At 35.6% G+C, this 16,765-nt stretch overlaps 1 protein-coding gene across 2 annotated transcripts; it reads right to left on the bottom strand.

Annotated features, from left to right (window-relative positions):
* Positions 1-503: 503 nt before the first annotated feature.
* Positions 504-5,488, bottom strand: LOC120774413 (type II inositol 1,4,5-trisphosphate 5-phosphatase). Of its 2 annotated transcripts, XM_040104039.1 has the most exons (12): positions 5,386-5,488; positions 5,167-5,325; positions 4,876-5,107; positions 4,633-4,819; positions 4,273-4,552; positions 4,044-4,217; positions 3,635-3,973; positions 3,350-3,574; positions 2,621-3,287; positions 2,365-2,551; positions 2,068-2,292; positions 504-1,735 (listed from the first exon to the last, which is right to left on the bottom strand). In XM_040104039.1, exons 3-12 carry the CDS (start codon positions 5,074-5,076, stop codon positions 1,491-1,493), a joined length of 2,730 nt encoding a protein of 909 aa, XP_039959973.1. In that variant the 5' UTR covers positions 5,077-5,107; positions 5,167-5,325; positions 5,386-5,488; the 3' UTR covers positions 504-1,490. The 2 variants fall into 2 exon arrangements, with proteins under 2 accessions (XP_039959973.1, XP_039959972.1); XM_040104038.1 differs by having other exon boundaries at positions 5,167-5,488.
* Between the last annotated feature and the right edge of the window lie 11,277 nt (positions 5,489-16,765).

Here is a 16,765-nt window from a genome sequence, read left to right as displayed (position 1 = left end):
ATCTCCAAATAATTTGGCACGTATTATTGCCTAAGGCAATGGTGGAATCTTCGATCGGATCACTATAGCATATAGCTGCCGTAAAAACTGAACGATCGGAGTCAGGTGCTTATATGGAAAACATTCTCATTTGACGTGATATTTTCAAGTAATTTGGCATCGAATATTGTCTAAGGTAATAAAGTAATCTCCAAAGAAATAGTTCAGATCGTGTCACTATAGCTATTATACAAAACCGATCGATAAAAATAAAACTCAAGTTTTTCTATGAAAACATTTTTGTTTGTGAAGGGTATTATTTATGAGTTTGTCTTCTAAATATGTTTATCTGTTCAATATTTCTTTCCAAGGGTTTTATTTTTTTTTGCTTTCAAAAAATTTTAAAAGAAACTACATACATTTATTCATTTATATTTGATTGTTTTTTTATTAATATTTTTAAGTCAAATTTAATTTTATTTATTTGTATCGTTTAAAAAAAAATTAAAATAAAAATCATTCGGTTAATATACATACATTTTTATTTCGATATTTTGCACTTTGTAATAATTTCAATTATTATTCAACACTAAGACAAACATATTAACAAACCGACAATTAGCTATCATCAACTTATGGCTAATGTATATAAGCTCTAAAAATTGTATTTTTCAAACGTACGGCGTTCATTATTAACTCTTATTATTTTTCACAAAAATTCATATGTATGTGTGTACGTTTGTTTACTCAACCAGCACAACATTTAGGCAGAAACTCCGCTTAAATGCAGCAAAGACGTGGAATATATGTAAGTTCAGACCGCAAATAATATAGACGTGCAAATAAGGCAATTACATTATCCGATTTCACGTAGTTATTGCTTTTGCGGTTTAGCTAAATGCCAAAACAAAAAAAAATACAAATCGCTACTTCCTACAGTATATAGAACACTAATGTTTTTATAGACCTTAAGCGTCGTGAGATTTTGTTGTATATATTAGACATTGAGTGTATATGTTCTTCAGAGAAGTACAAGCGCAGTACATTTCTAAATGCTTCGCTGTAAATATTTTATAAATTTTAAAAATTTCATATCCTTTTTTTATATATATATATTTTTAATATATATATTTTTGCTTAGCGCGAATTCGAAATTCGTTAACATTTCTATTTCATTAAGCGTTTAAATTAATAGCAGAGCATTAAGTAATCATTCTCATCAACCTTAGACACGTAAATGTTGTTGTTAATTTAATAATACGCGATAATCGTTTTAAAGAAATAAATTCATGACAAATGCTATCGTGCACAGATGTGTGAGTAGCAAGCGAATACCGCAACTTGCAACAATTTGACATGCAAATAAACCGTTATATATTGCATTAAAACAGAAAACATAAACTTAAGCATTAAATAACTATAGAGAAGCAAAATTAAAATAATACATAGTACAAATAATTGCTGACAACAAAAAAATAGCAATAGCATATACAAGTACATATACATTAAATCTAATTAATTGCATTAATACGAGCAGTGTTACTGCCATCGCCACCGCCGCCGCCATTACTACTGCCGCCACTAGCGCCACCGTCTACGCCGCTGATACCGCTGCTATCGGTAATACCTGTCGACAATGTGCCGCCAATGTCGCTGGATATGAAGCGATGCATGAAATCGCGACATCGAGTCTCACGATAAAAATCGCGACCTGCGTGTGCGGTGCTGCGCAGCAATACACGCCCGAACACGCTGGCTGTGGGAGCAAAAAATGCAAATGGTAAATAATCAATGGATTTTTTAATATTTTGATTTTTTTATTTGTTTACAAGTTTTTTTTATTTTTTTTTATTTAAATTTTTTTAGAATTATTATTTTTTTAATATATAATTTTATTTGACTTCTTTTTAATTTTATTTAAAATAAAATTTGACTTAATTTAAATTTTTTAAACTTATTTTTGACTTTTTTGTACTTTTTATGTTTTTTTATTTTTTATTATTTTTTAATTTTTTTTGGTTTTTAATTTTTTCAAATTAAAATAAGTTTTTTTCAACTTTATTTTGCGTGGTTAGCGTGTGTACATACCGACGTGCTGTAAATTATAGTACTGCCGCTCTATGCCTTGGCGTAGAAACATGCATAAATGCACGAAGACATTGCGGCGCGGTGAGCTCAGCAATGATATCAACTCCATGGCTTCTGCGGCCGTATTTGTTTGCAATAAATCTTCGACAAAAGGATCAAGTAAGGGCTTTTCGGGCAAGTCTAATAGCATGAGTAGCGCCTCAGCAGCTGCTTGTGGCGTACCGGCTAATTTGCCCAAAGAAAAATTTACTGTAATGTTTTGTAGAAAGGAACATTGCAAAACATGCGTTTACTTACGAAATTCCTCGCTCGACCATGTGTCCAACCAATCGCGTATAACGTTAAATTGCAAGCTGCGCGCATGTTTATATTCCAATGTTTCGAAAGCACCTTCCACTTTATTGCCCTGCTTGTGCAGATAGTCGATGAGGAAGAAAAACTCGCGTGGCATTGTCACACGGAATTCCGGTGAATCATCATTCATCTGAAAGTCGAGTTTATGCGGTTAAACAAGAAATTAACAACTTATTTTGCTTAGCATAGCATTACTTACCAAATCTTTAATTTGCGCTTGCGTATACGTGTTTAGCGGTTGATTGGTGCGACAAAGCGTTTCCACCGAAAGACCAAAACAACTTGGCTTGTACTCGCCGGTGACCGTCAAAAACATATCTGGTCCGTTTTTTACATGCAATATCAATATGTCGAAATCGAATTTCCAATTGGTCGTGCGTATTTTCTTCAACAAGCCCGTTATGGAACGCACATCTGCCAGCAATTTAACGCGTACACGCTTGGTGCTATCGGTCATTAGCGTTTCGGCACGCGGTTCGACTTGCAACCACTTTTCGCATATATCATTCAATGGTGGGTCTTTGACTTTGAACATAAACTCCACCGGCATTTGACAGTTATTCGAGACAGTGAAATCACATACGGACAACTCGTTGAAACGTACGACACCAAAATCGAGCACGGTTTTATCGACACTTATTTGTGGTTGATTCTCATTTTCACGTTTATCAACCAGCTTCAAGACTTCTTCGTGTATGCGTTTGTAACGCTTCTCATCTTTGGTTTTGATTTTTACCCGAAATATTGCATAAACAGGCTTGTGATCACTCTGTCGTATCTCCATAATACTATTGTAAGCCAACTGCTCAATACGCACACCTTTCCATAGCACACGATCGCAGTATGCTGGCGCGCGTTGTTTCTCACTGAAAACGTGAACAAAATGTAAAGAACATAAAATCATGTAATTTAGCATTAAATTACGCACCTGCTGTCAAAATTATCAGTGCCTACATCGTACTTGTAGGTGGGTCGAAATTTGATACGCCCTTCACTGTAACCATCAAAGCAATTGCCTTTACCCATTTCAATGCGTAACTGATCATATTTCATAAGTACATCGTAAGCGTTTGGTGAAGCGCGATTACATGGCAATTGTAAGCCTGGCGGCTCTTCAATGCGATAATTTAAGTCACCAATCCAAAAGATGTGCCTGTGAAAAAAGAAAACCATAAAAATGCAGATCTTTGCACTTATTTTATCCTTTACTCACTCGTGATCATTAATGGTACGTTTTAGATCATCATCGAACACTAAACCACGTACGATACCCGCATAATCTTCATTGCGTGCCTCAACGAAAGCCATATGAGCAGCTAAATGTGAGTTTACAAAGCAGAGGTTGCCTTCATTTAGTTGTATGCTCACCGCAACGCCGCCTTTGTTGCCCAGTGTGTTGAAAACGCCGCGCGCTACTGTTTTGACTCGACAACGGGCAATATATGGCCGTAATTGTTTACGTATGATGATTGTTAACATCATGCCTACGAGACGTACGCTAGTTAACTCCTCATATTCGCCATCTTTGTGTAAACTTGATAGCATTTTACTTCTGCATTATAACGATAGATTAATGAATCATTATCATCAAAATGGTAGGTATTTTATTAGATAAAACTCACATCCACATGGGGTCAGGGCGATTTTCGCTGAAAGTAATGGCTTTAGCTGATGTATCCAGCTCTTGTAGCGCAATGGCATATATGTCGGCTGGTTGCTCACCATTTGATAGCCACAAGTGCAATGGACTGTCACTATATGGTTTGTTATTTACATTCCAAGTGCCACAATATACACTAAAAAATATAAATAACAATATTAAAAGAAAATGTATTATAGCTAAAAACGTACATAAAATCCTTGAAAACAATATATTCATTTTCACGTCGTTTCAACTCCTGCTTCACTTCGCCGATTTGTCGGTAATCGTTCAGCCAACTATAACTCAAAATCGATTCCGTTGCCGCGGTTGAGTGTGTCATTGAAAATTTAGCTGATATGATTTGCGCATGAAACGTTTCGAAATCAGATGCGCCCTCGGCTGATATGATTGGGTAGTAGAAATATTTCACGGCCGCCTCATCGGCTGTTTTTAGATCGAATTGCAATTGCGATATGGAACCCTTTTTATCTGAATTTGTGAGCACACATTAGTTTCATGTTAATTTGAACACATACATACATGTACATGTACAAATCACAGATATTTACCACTGCCTATTTGAAAAGTTTCATTTAACGCGAAAATCTTATCAATGGACAAGTCATTGACGTTGCGTGGCGGTAAGCGCGCTGTTGCAAGGGAGAAAACTGCGTAGGTGCCGCCTGCCACTGACACTACTAACGCCAACAAGCGACTTCGATGCTCTTGTCCAATAATTTGATAGGCTTCAAAAATCTTAAAGAAAAAATTTTAATAACTTGTGTACAATTATAAATACAAATTTTGCTTACCGATAAGACTTTTTCGTTGTCTTTGAATTTTCGTTGCACTATTTCAATTGTATTTAAAGATATTTCTCCATCTCGCATATCATTATCTGAGACTACACTTCCTAATAATCCTGAGCTGGAAACAGCCGCTGATATCGTTGGTATACTATTTAACGACGATAGCGTCGTTGACTTAGACGACATTGCCGGATCAGTGTTCATCTTCCTTACTGTTACTAATATCCCACTCTAACTACAATTATAAATATTTCAGTGTACTTTTCTTTTGTTGCTATTTTTAGTAATTTTTACACTCTGTTTTGTTTGTATAAAAACGTCATCGATAAGATACGACGTTTGCGTCAGTTCGTGGGACTTTTCTACTGCAGCGAATACCAAAGCGTTTTGGGTGTTGTTTTGCTTTCCATTATAAAATTTTCGTTTTTCACGTCACTGATATTGATTTTTGCTCTTCAATGAAAAGATAAATGTTTATGTTCACCAGCGATATGAATCTGACTTAAATCTCACTTTGCTATGTTTTAAAACCGTTTATTAGCTTATTTATATACTTAACGCGAATAAAATTGATGATTTTAATTTGCTGCTGCTGTTCTGCTAGTTCGACCGTTGAAAATTCATTGACAACTATGAAACGTCAGGTAAAGCATTGCCAACGCAAAAATGTATTTCCCAATTTGAAATTTTCGAAATTTGTTGAATATATTTTAAAATTTTATGTAACAAACGTCTTACTCAAAGCAAAGTCGGCGTTATTTTCTATAAAGAAAACAATTTTTGGTAATAAATTATTCGGCTTTTTCGCTATTTCCTAAAGAAATAATAACACGACGCATAATTTGTTGTCCGTCAATGTGCTACAGTGCTGCTTGTGTTGACAGCTTTATATCATTTCTTCCTTTTTCCTTCTACTTCCGCAGTTATTTTGACATTTTCAGTTAGTGGCGTGATTTTAAACCGCTATAATTTTTTCAAGTGCGCGTCGTGTTAAAATTGTATTAATTTTAAAGAATTTAATCGTTCGGTGTGCATATAAACTCTTTAGAGTATGGTTGAATAGTAAAATGAGCATGTAGTGTTATTTGCAATCAATTAAAAGTATATAAAAGATCAACAGGCTCCGTGGCAGTTGTGTGTGCATTTCTAACCTAAAAGTGGAGTGGCCTTGAGAGTGAGGCTTTTTAGCCAAATGCTAAAGGATAACGATTTATAGATTTCATATTGCAATAATTTGCTTTAACATGTGAAAATACACAACAACTGCAACACAATGAGTTAAATGATTGTAGATCAACTTTTCTGGTTGTGAGAATTTGCACCGCTGGCATGTTGTTGCATTTCTGATTCGCTATTTTGCATTTCATTATTTTACTTCATTTCCGTGCAGGTTTGACGTTTCCGTTGCCAGCGATTTTTTGCAAAAACTGTTTTCATATTTTATGTTGTGCAAGGAATATAACAAAGAAACTTCTTGTTAAGTGTTAATATAAACATATGCATGTATGCATGTCTTCGATTACGAACTATCATTTGTTGTTGTGTCAGTGATATTTCTAATGAATACGTGGTTGCAGGTGAAGAGCATATTTGGAAATACCTTAATGAAGTAAGTTATAATAAATGTTTATAAATATTTTAATTTAGTTAATTAATATAATATTTAAACTGATAATTTTCACATGTATATTTTCTAATTAATATTGAAATTCGTTTATAATATTAAGTGTTACCAGGTATCGAGTTTTTTGATTCAAAAATTTTGGATTTAAAAAAAATTTTCAATTTTTATTTCCATATTCGGGTTTAAATTTTTAATTTTTAATTCAAGATGTTGGAGATTAAAAATTGAAATTTTTATTTTTTAATTTAATAGTAAATAAAAAAATTTGTTATTACATTAAAAACTAGAATAAAAAAGGATATAAAAGGAACAATTTACACATGAATTTTTCACTAAAACACTACTATTAATTAATTAAAAATAAGTAACACAAAAAAGAGCTGAAATATGTTGCCATTTTTTTTCTTTAAATAATGGAATAAAAAGTGCGTAAACGTAAAAAATTTTAATTTTAAAACAATTTCTTTTTAAATTAAAAGTTTTGGATGAAAAATAATTTTTTATCTTTCAATTCCGTATTTAAGATCAAGAACTATTTTTGAGTAAGATTTTCGGTATTACTAAATAAAATAGTTTAATGTACTATAATTTAATTTTTGTAATTTTTTGAAATTCCGAAAATCTTAGTTAAAAATAAAATGCAAATTTTTAATTGCAATTATCTGAATGTAAAATAAATTTTCAATAGCAAATACCGGGTTGAAAAATAAATAAAAAAATTATCTAAAATACCAGATTTAAAATACATATTTTGTTTAAAAATTAACAAAAAATTGATTTGAGTTTACATTTTCGCAGGCGTGAAGCCTTTATGTTCTAATATTTTGACCTCGAGCTCGCACTAAGCTATAATCTTCACTACTCCAGAAAAGTGGTGGATAAACTTACATATTCTAACGATTAATATTTTTTCAATTATATTTATCACAACATTTTGGTCGAAAATTTAAATTTTGAATCCTGCTATAAAAAGTTTTTTTTTTTTAATATTCAGTGTTTCATTAAATTAATAAAAACAGTATTCATAGATTTCAGAGTAAAAAATGTGGATTTTTCGTTTTTCTCGCGTTTGTTTTTGGTGCTTCTTTTTGTCACTCATCCCTTTAGCGAACAGATATTTTTGCCCCTGAATGTGTGTGAACATACTAAATACGTACATATTTGTATGGTTTCCGTTTTTGAACATTTTTGTGTACACACGTGTTAAATTATTTCGCGCTTCAAAGTTTCAACGGTATTTTTCTTTGCCTTATACATAGCTTCATTTCAATTCTGTGAGCGTACATACCAACGTTTGTTGTTGTAAATGCCATTGCCCAGCTGACAATTTGAATTGCAAAAGAGAGCAATCTCTTGCCACATGCCTGTGTGTATCTAAGTTTGTATGGATGTATATGTGTATATATGTAAGTAATATTGGTGAATTTTTGTGCGTACATTTTCTTCAATCACTGACAATGCGATTTCATTGATTCTTTTCTAGTGTGTGGAAATTTCAGCGATTTTCCAACATCATGTCATTCTTTTGTTTTGAGTCCCTTTTTCAAGAGCGGAAATACTGTAAAATTGTAATATAATTTTGGGCGTTCAAAGATAACTTCTTGCTGATCATTACTAGAATACTAAGCAAACGTTTACTTTAATTCATTACTATCAAAACTTTAAGTCGCTATTAATTTATGACTACTTTAGCAAGTCATTTATTATACCTACAATATACCTAGTATTTTAAACTTATGTGTATTCAGCGTTTGATCTCGCGTGTAGAAGAGCGAACTAACTTCACCACAACTTGACTTAGTTGTGACATCGTCTGCTGTTGGTTGAATAAGTGGCTTTGCGCGCCAAAGTTGATCCTTGAACCGGCGTGGCGTACGCGAGCGAGTTAATTTAAACTTAACGCCTACAACAAACCGGCAAATACACCTTTATACATACACATTACGACTGACAAAGAAAGCAAAAAGTTAACATGTGCAAACATGTAGAGCTGGCTGTCTGGAAAGTGCCTTCTACAGTTAAGTACTAGCATTACACCTTGCGTTTTATGCTCAGAAAGTCTGTTGACTTTTTTGTTTGTAAGGGTCTGCTAGCTGCGCCTGGAACTTATTATTTTATTTATGTGAACTTTCTTTTATATATTTTTATGTTAAACATAAGCACATCTCCGCAGTTGTGTGTACAAATAAATACGTTTATAATATAAATAATATTTTCTCACCTTCTGCTGTTTTCTATGAAATGATGTAACATACCTCAGTGAAGAGAATCATAGTTCTGTTTTTGTGTTATTATTGCTTAATTTCTCTATTTCAATTAAAAATGTATTGTTGGTATGCAATTGTCTTCGATTGACATCTATGTATTTTTAGAATGCTTCAGCGAAATTCTACTCTATTCGCCCCTTTTAGTCCCGTTATCTCAATTTTGCGTGATGGGAACGCTTTGTCATTGGAAATAATTATGTATAAGTAATTAAACGCTGGTTAAAAAAACTCATAAGTTGTTTAAGTAAATATGGAAGGGAAGTAAAAGTTGATTTTTAATAAGAAGGAACGAATTTTATCAGTCAAGGAATGTGGTTTGATAAGAGAAGTGCATGAAAAAGGAGTTACAATACCAGAAATAGTGTCTAGAGTAACTAGATACAGAAATACTACTGCAAATTTCTTGGAAAACTCGGATTCCTATGGTCAGACGAAGCGTAGTGGCAGGCCAAGTCACATTGATGACAGGGTTAAGCGATAAATTAAACGCTTACCTGTAAATAAGCAAGTGTTTTGTAGTGATAGAAACGCTATTTAAAACTGAATACCTCATTAAATATACTTTCCGTGAGCCAGAAAAATACATATAAATTTTAGAGGGAAGAATTCTGAAATGTAATATTTTCCGACGAAAAAATCACATTTTTTTTTTACTTTTTCGAATGTTTTGAAAATACTTCTAATTTGCAATTTTTGGGATCTGTCGCTTTACACAATACCTATCTAATACCTATCTAAAAATATTCATATAACTATTTTTTGTCTTGCCCTGATCGAGCAGTTTTCAGTTAAAGAAGTACTATAAATGACGGTCTTCTCTGACTTTTTGGCCAACCTCAAAATTCACTGCTGTTGAAGCTGTCATCAGAAATAAAGATGATACCATCAAATTTGACCAGGACTGACAAAACAAAAAACCCTTTGTAGTATTCTATTATACATTTTTTTATTGCCTTCAAAAGAAACTTCTTTTGTCCCAATACATATAAGCATGCCAACGCTTAATCCAATTTTTTTAAACTTCTTAAAAGCCTCGGTTGGAATGATCTTAAATGCCTTAAACAAATTTTGATTTTTTTCGGTGCGCCATTTGCTTCTGCTTTTTCTTTATTGGCATAGACACTGCTTTCACTGTTATAGCCGAGTTTACAACAGCGCGCCAGTCATTTCTCTTTTTCGCAATTTGGCTTCAACTAGAGATACCAAATGCAGCCAGGTTCTTCTCCACCTGATCTCTCCAACGGAGTGGAGGTCTTCCTCTTACTGCGTCGAATAGTTTCAAAGCTGGAGTATTTTCATCTATTCGGACGACATGACCTATCCATCGTAGCCGCTGTCTCTTAATCTTAATAGAAGCTCTGCAGCTCGAATTATTTTCTCCAGCAGTAGATTAAAGAAGTCGCACGATAGGGAGTCGCCTTGTCTGATATCGAATGGCTCGGAGGGATTCTTCCCGATCCTGACGGAGCTTTTGGTATTGCTCAACGTAGTTTTGCAGGGACACCAAATTCAGACATTGCGGTATAAAGGCAGCTCCCTTTCTCTTTTCACGGGTCTTTTCCACGATTTGGCGCATGGTGAATATCTGGTTCAGTTGTCAGGTCCAATCAGTTCGTTGACGGTGGGCTTTAATCTTTCACACAGTACTCTCGATAGAACCTTCTATGTGATATCGAGGTGGCTTATCCCACGGTAGTTGGCGCAGATTTAATTTCCATTCTAAAAAGATTTTCCAATTCTTAAAAGATGTTGATGCATGCTCCTTATCAGTTCTTCGCCGCCGTATTTGAATAGCTCGTCCCCGCCGTTTTCTTGTTCTTTAGACGGGTAATTGCTATTTGAACTTCTTCTCGGTCGGTCAATGCAGCGTCTACTCCATCATCATCGATTGGGGAATCGGGTTCGCCTTTTCGTGGTGATATGTTTTCATTGCCATTGAGCAGGCCGTTACCTCCATAATTTTAATATGCTCTAGGCATCAGTCACTAGATCACCTGGAGGTTCTACATGAGCATACAGTGGTCTTGAAACTTTCTGTTAGTCGCCGCATGTTTTCGTAGAATTTGCGGGCATTACCCCTGTCGGCCAGCTTGTTAAGCTCTTCACACTCACGCATTTCGGCCTCTCTCATGTTTATCTGCAAATGCGTCCCGCTTCCCACTTCAGCTTTGTACATTGGGTAAAAATGGTTTACCAATCTATTAAATTATCAATTGGTTTGCTTGTACAGATTAAATGGATCAGTCCGACTCAAATTTGATCAGATGGAACAAATGTATTATATGTGTATTGTTAAGGTCGTAAATTCAAAACCTCATAAAAATTAGAAATTGAGGGATATATCCCACATACATATTAAAATCGTCGTATAATAACCTCATAACCATCTAAGAAAAGAGTCTCGACAGCCAAACCGAAATCATCCGATATATGATTAGATTAATTGCGAGAGTTTAAGAATTATGTGTGCAGAAAGAAATATATGTACATTGTAAAAGGGCAAATTGCAAAAACCATACATTGCTTTTGGAAATTTTACAAATTCAAGTGTTAAATTTTTATTTCTCTTCTCCTAACCGCAAATCAGTACATACATATGTACAAATACATGAGACTTAACGCTCAATATTAATTTCCTTATGTGTACGTAAGTATGTTAATTTTATATTCATTGCATTTCGCACTTTTGCAAAGTTTTACAATGTTATTAGCTCTGGTAATTATTATTCCCCGCAGTGCTACGGTACACCTTCCTTTTTATCGTTATACGTGTCACTTGTTGTTGCTTGCCCATATAATTTTTATTTCACTCAAATGCATTACATTTGTTGTTGCTGTAGTGCTATTAAACTAGTTGCTGCATTTTCTGATGACAAGATAACTACAAAAGTCGGTTACGTCAACAGACAGGCAAGCGGACCGGAAGGGAAAAAGACTGACGTCAAGGCAGGGTGAAGTAGAATAGAGTGGAGTAACGTGAGGCAAATACAAAGCTAAAAAGTTAAAACGGATATGTGTTTGTATATGCTTTTCCTAGTTAACAAAGTTGCAAAGTTGTATTTGTTGTTGGTCTTTTATAATTAATACCCTTGCTACTCTGGCAGCAATTGCTGCACTTGTGCGCTTGCATATGCACACATGCCAGAGTAAGAGCTCAGTACACACACTTTGGATACATATGAGTGTATACACTCTTCATACATACGTGTGAGTCTGTGTGTATGTGAACAGCTGTTTTTTGTGCACCTTGACGCTCACAGCGTACAAGTGTTGTTTAAGGTTCGTGGGTTGAGAAAAGTGGCACACATCCGGCGGCAAAAAGCCACCAACAAACATAACAAAGCGTTTTGGTGGGGACTGACATGCACCTGGCTTCTATGTACACTATATTTATCTCTCCTTTTTTATTTTATATGCTTGGTAGTAGTGATATGAATTTGTAAATTTTTATTCCGGATAATTTTCAGTTCAGTGGTTTTTGTATGATATTAGAGTTCAATTCAGATAACTGGCTAGAAATATCATACCATATGCTAATGAACAAGTTCTCGTAAATTCCTGTAATTTGATAATTCACAAAAGTTAAATAGTAATATGTGGAATGTCACTTAAGGGTTAAGGGGATCAAACTTAGTACTTATACAACCAGAAATAGTCACACAGTATGTCAACGTTTTTTTCATATAGTTCTCGCTATCTTGGATATCGAAGGATATCTATGATGACTTCGAAAGGGCGATTCATTTCGATGTTCCCTACTTTTTTAAAGAAAAAACCACATAAAGTTTATATTTAATGGGGAATAATATCATTCGAAAGGACAGTCTTTGGCATTTATTTTTTGAAGACTACATCTTTCTAATGTTGCCCGTGGATACGTGTCAGATGGTCCGTTCGTTGAGTTCAATTTTCGATGACTCATTCGAGCATTTGGACTTGTAACTGGCCAATGACAAGCATGATGTTTTGCTCCAAGGCCTGAATCCATGCGGGATTGTCCTCATAGACTTTCGATTTTACATATCCCCACAGGAAAAATTTTAACGGCCCAAAACCTGAAATTTTATTAAAACCAAATGTCAACAAGATCATGTGCTACAATTACCGGTATGAAATAGTCGTTGGCGCGAGCCATTGGCGGTTACCTTCTCACCGTCATATCTTTTGAAAAAATATGGACCGATGATTCCAATGTCCTACAAACCAAACCAAACCGCTGTTTTTTCTGGATGAAATGGTAGCTCTTGAATCTCTTCAATTCGTTCCTAATGCGGCGATTTTACTTGTTTACATACCCATTGAGTCAGAAATGGACCCCATCGCTGAACAAAATTTGGCTCGAAAATGTCGAATCTTCTTGGAACTTTTCATGAGCACATAGAGCAAAGCTTACCATTCGATACGTCAGACCGAATTACTGCGAATGGGGCGCAATCGACTCTCCACGGCCTTCGTGTCCACTCTCAGCTACGGCTGCTCTATTTTCTTCACTGCTTGCTGGACGTGGTCTATTCGGTCGAATACTATCTAATAATGAATGATGGGTTTCAAGATGACTATGTATAAGCTGAGTGAAATACATTCTTTACAGAATGTGAATTTTCTTAATAAAGTTGAACGATTTGTAAGCCTTGTTCAGGCGTCTTTCCATGATGAAATGCCAAACAATACTGAAGAAAAATAACATGACAGCTTGTCGCGACTCAGCGTGATCTGTCAAAAACAGCTATAGAGAATAGTATCTCTACTTAGATAAAACTGGACAGAAGTGTCCTTCGCCGACTTCTTTATTTGGATGATGTAATTTTTGCTGCAATTCTCTTTGCTGAAGTTGGTGACCTGCAGCATCTTCCAATCTCCTGTCAGCACATCAGAAATTTGGTTTTTGAGAATCTGTAGTGCTTTTTCCGGTTGTATCGTGCGCGGTATCAACACTTTGGCCTTCGGAATAGACGGAATACAACTGCGCTCAACTATTTCTAGAACAGCGCAACCACCTCCCTTACCTATATCAGTGAGGCGTCGTTCTTATATTTAGGATCTTAATCCCATTAATAGCCCGAACCATAGAAAGTTGAGTAATTTATCTAAGGGTGCAAAAAAGTAAATGTCTCTTGGCTATCATGTTGGCACCTGCTACAGCCCGAGACGTTTAGAATTGCAACTAAACATTTAGTGGACATTTAGTTGGCCGTCGCTTTATATATCATTTTCGCCTTCAACCCCTTCTTACTGAGTTTTATCTTCGCCGACATAGGACCTTTGGCTTCCCCTGGAGAGTGTAGCAAAGCTTCCTCTTCCATAGCAGAAGGAGATATACTCATTACCAATCCTTAACTGTGAAAGCAACAAAGTCTCTTACCCAGTCAGCACCGTTGAGGAGCATACAGATAATAGAATTTCCACCGACCAAAGACATATAATAACAGAATTAAAAAAAAAAAAATCGAGTTCAAAATTCCAAAAGCACCTGTTTTAAGCTTCGTTCACACATAATTTTCGATATTTTGGAATATAGTTTTGTATTTGTTTGCCGTTAAATTTAAGATTTATATTATATTTTTTTTCTAAAATGTCTGTTATAATTTTGTATTTAATTTTCTTCTAATGAGAGTGATAGGAATACCCATGTAATTACCATAAGTGCTGGTGTAAACATGACGCCATTAATGCAATTTACCATAAATTTCTAAAGGCTAACATTACAGTAGCAGTAAATTCATCACCAGTACATCCTGATAGAGATGAATTTAACCTTCTCTTCGTTTTCTTTATATATTATCTAATTTTTTCCTAGCACCTTGAGTTCTTTTTCACTTGTGTCGCATCTAATGCTTCACTCACTAATTGACTTATGTATGTATCCTTACTCTTTTTATAGACATTCGTAACACCCCCACTTGTCGTTTCGCTTCCTCTTGATCTTCTACACCGCTCATTAGTATCAAATGCATTTGTGTTGCGCTTTTCAAGTGGTATTAGTTGATGCGTTCGAGTTTCTTTTTTTCATTTCTTTTTTGTTCTTTTTGTTTTAGCAGTTGTTGTTGGCGTTCTTAGTGAAAAGTTAAATGAGTTTTTAATTGGTCTAAAATTGCGTGTGGCTGGTGGGTAGGTTGGTTTATCAGTTGGTTGCTCGATGTGTTTGTTAGCTTTACTGGTTTGCCCTCGGTTGATGGTGGTGTTATGTTCAATCCTACATATACCATATACAGAATATATAATATTAAAGTGGCTCAGTGTCAGCTTTGGCACTCGTACTCTTAGGAGCTCTCGCCAGCTTATAAGTGACTCTCAATGAGTTTACATGGAAGTATTTACTGAAACACACATACAGTTAAATTCTGTATAAGTTCCGATGTGCTTAAGAGACGCCAGCAATTTAAGTTTCTAATACGTGCTAAGGGCTTTTCATTTCAGTAGAATACCATCTGATCAAATTTACCCTAACTGACACAAAAAAAAACAACATTTTCACATATTTTATTATAAATCTTTATTATTGCCCTCAAACTTGGTTCTTTTTGAGCCAATACAAGCTTGTCATTGCTTAATACAAAGAACTTGATGCAAGTTGCTAAACAGATCTTCGCTGCCGTATTTCAATAGCTCGGCCGCCAATCCATCGGCCCCATCCGCTTTGTTCTTCTTCAGACAACATCATCGATTGGGGAATCGGTTTCACCATGTCCTGGTGTTTTGCTTTCACTGCCATTCCCCCCCATAATTTCAGAATTCTTTTGGCATCTGGCACTAGATCACCTCTGGGGGCTCTACAAGAGTATGCTTTGGTCTTGAAACTTCTGTTATTCGCCACGACACGCCACTCCTCATCATACCAACTGTTCTTTTGCTTTTTCCGAAAACCAATGGTTTCGGTAGCAGCTGTACGTAAGGAGTTTGATTTCCTTTATACCGAGTTGTTGACGAGTGCTCTCAGAGAGCAGGAGTGTAAGCCGAGTAGAAAATTGTTCGGCTGTCTGTTGTGATTGCAGCTTCTCGACGTCGAACCGTCCTTTTGTTCGTTGCCGTGAGCTTTTTGCTGCACACAGGCGGGTGCGTATCTTCGTAACGGGTTTTTCAATAAGAGTTTACAAAAGTTTTTTTAAATAAAACAAAAATGGTTTGGGATATCAATAAAATTATTTATTCCTGTGAAAAAACATTCGATGCCATTATGTATGGAATTCGATTTCTTTTGAGGGGCACAGGCCGAAGTCCAGACGCTGAACCCAATTTTCAACGGTTTTCATGCATATTTCACATTCGATATTCGTACGAAGTTCTTCAATCGTCGCTGGCTTGTTGGCATAGACTATAGACATGAAGCAGCCCCACAGAAAATAGTCTAACAGCGTCAACTCGCACGACTGAGACTGCCAATTGGCTGGGCCATTTCGTGAGATAACACGTTCACCAAACTACGTTTTCAATCGATTGTGACATTTGTTGTGTGGCTTGTGGCCATTCCATTCAATTCGGGCCAAAAATATTCGTTTATCATTAAGTGATAGTGATTGACATTCACAGTAACGTATCGTTATTGATCATCACGGAAGAAGTACGGTTCAATGACGCCGTCGGCCCATAAACAGCACCAAACCGTAATTTTTTCGGAATGCAATGGTGACTCATGGAGTCCGTGTGCATTGCTGCCTGACCAATAACGTATATTTTGCTTATTGACGAAGCCATTTAGACAGAAATGAGCCTCATCGCAGAAGATCATTTCTCGATGAAATTCCGGATAATTTTCAAGTTGCTGCTCAGCCCAATTCGCGAACATAAGACGATTCTGGTGGTCAATCGCTTCAGTTCTTGCGTCAATTTGATCGTGTAAAGATGTAGGTCAAGATCTTTTAACAAATTTCGCCACAACAACGACACAGAGATGCCCAACGCTTCAAAACGATGTGTGAGGGACTGATTTGGGTCTTCCTCGCGCTAGCGGCAGCAGTATTCTCGACACAGTACTGAAGAGAATTGTCAAAAGAGCGGGAAAAAT

This window comes from Bactrocera tryoni, chromosome 4 (genome assembly GCF_016617805.1).
Source record: "Bactrocera tryoni isolate S06 chromosome 4, CSIRO_BtryS06_freeze2, whole genome shotgun sequence".
NCBI lineage: Eukaryota > Metazoa > Arthropoda > Insecta > Diptera > Tephritidae > Bactrocera > Bactrocera tryoni.
The sequence above is the reverse complement of the archived record's forward strand: the minus strand, read 5'-3'. Positions and strand labels throughout refer to the sequence as shown.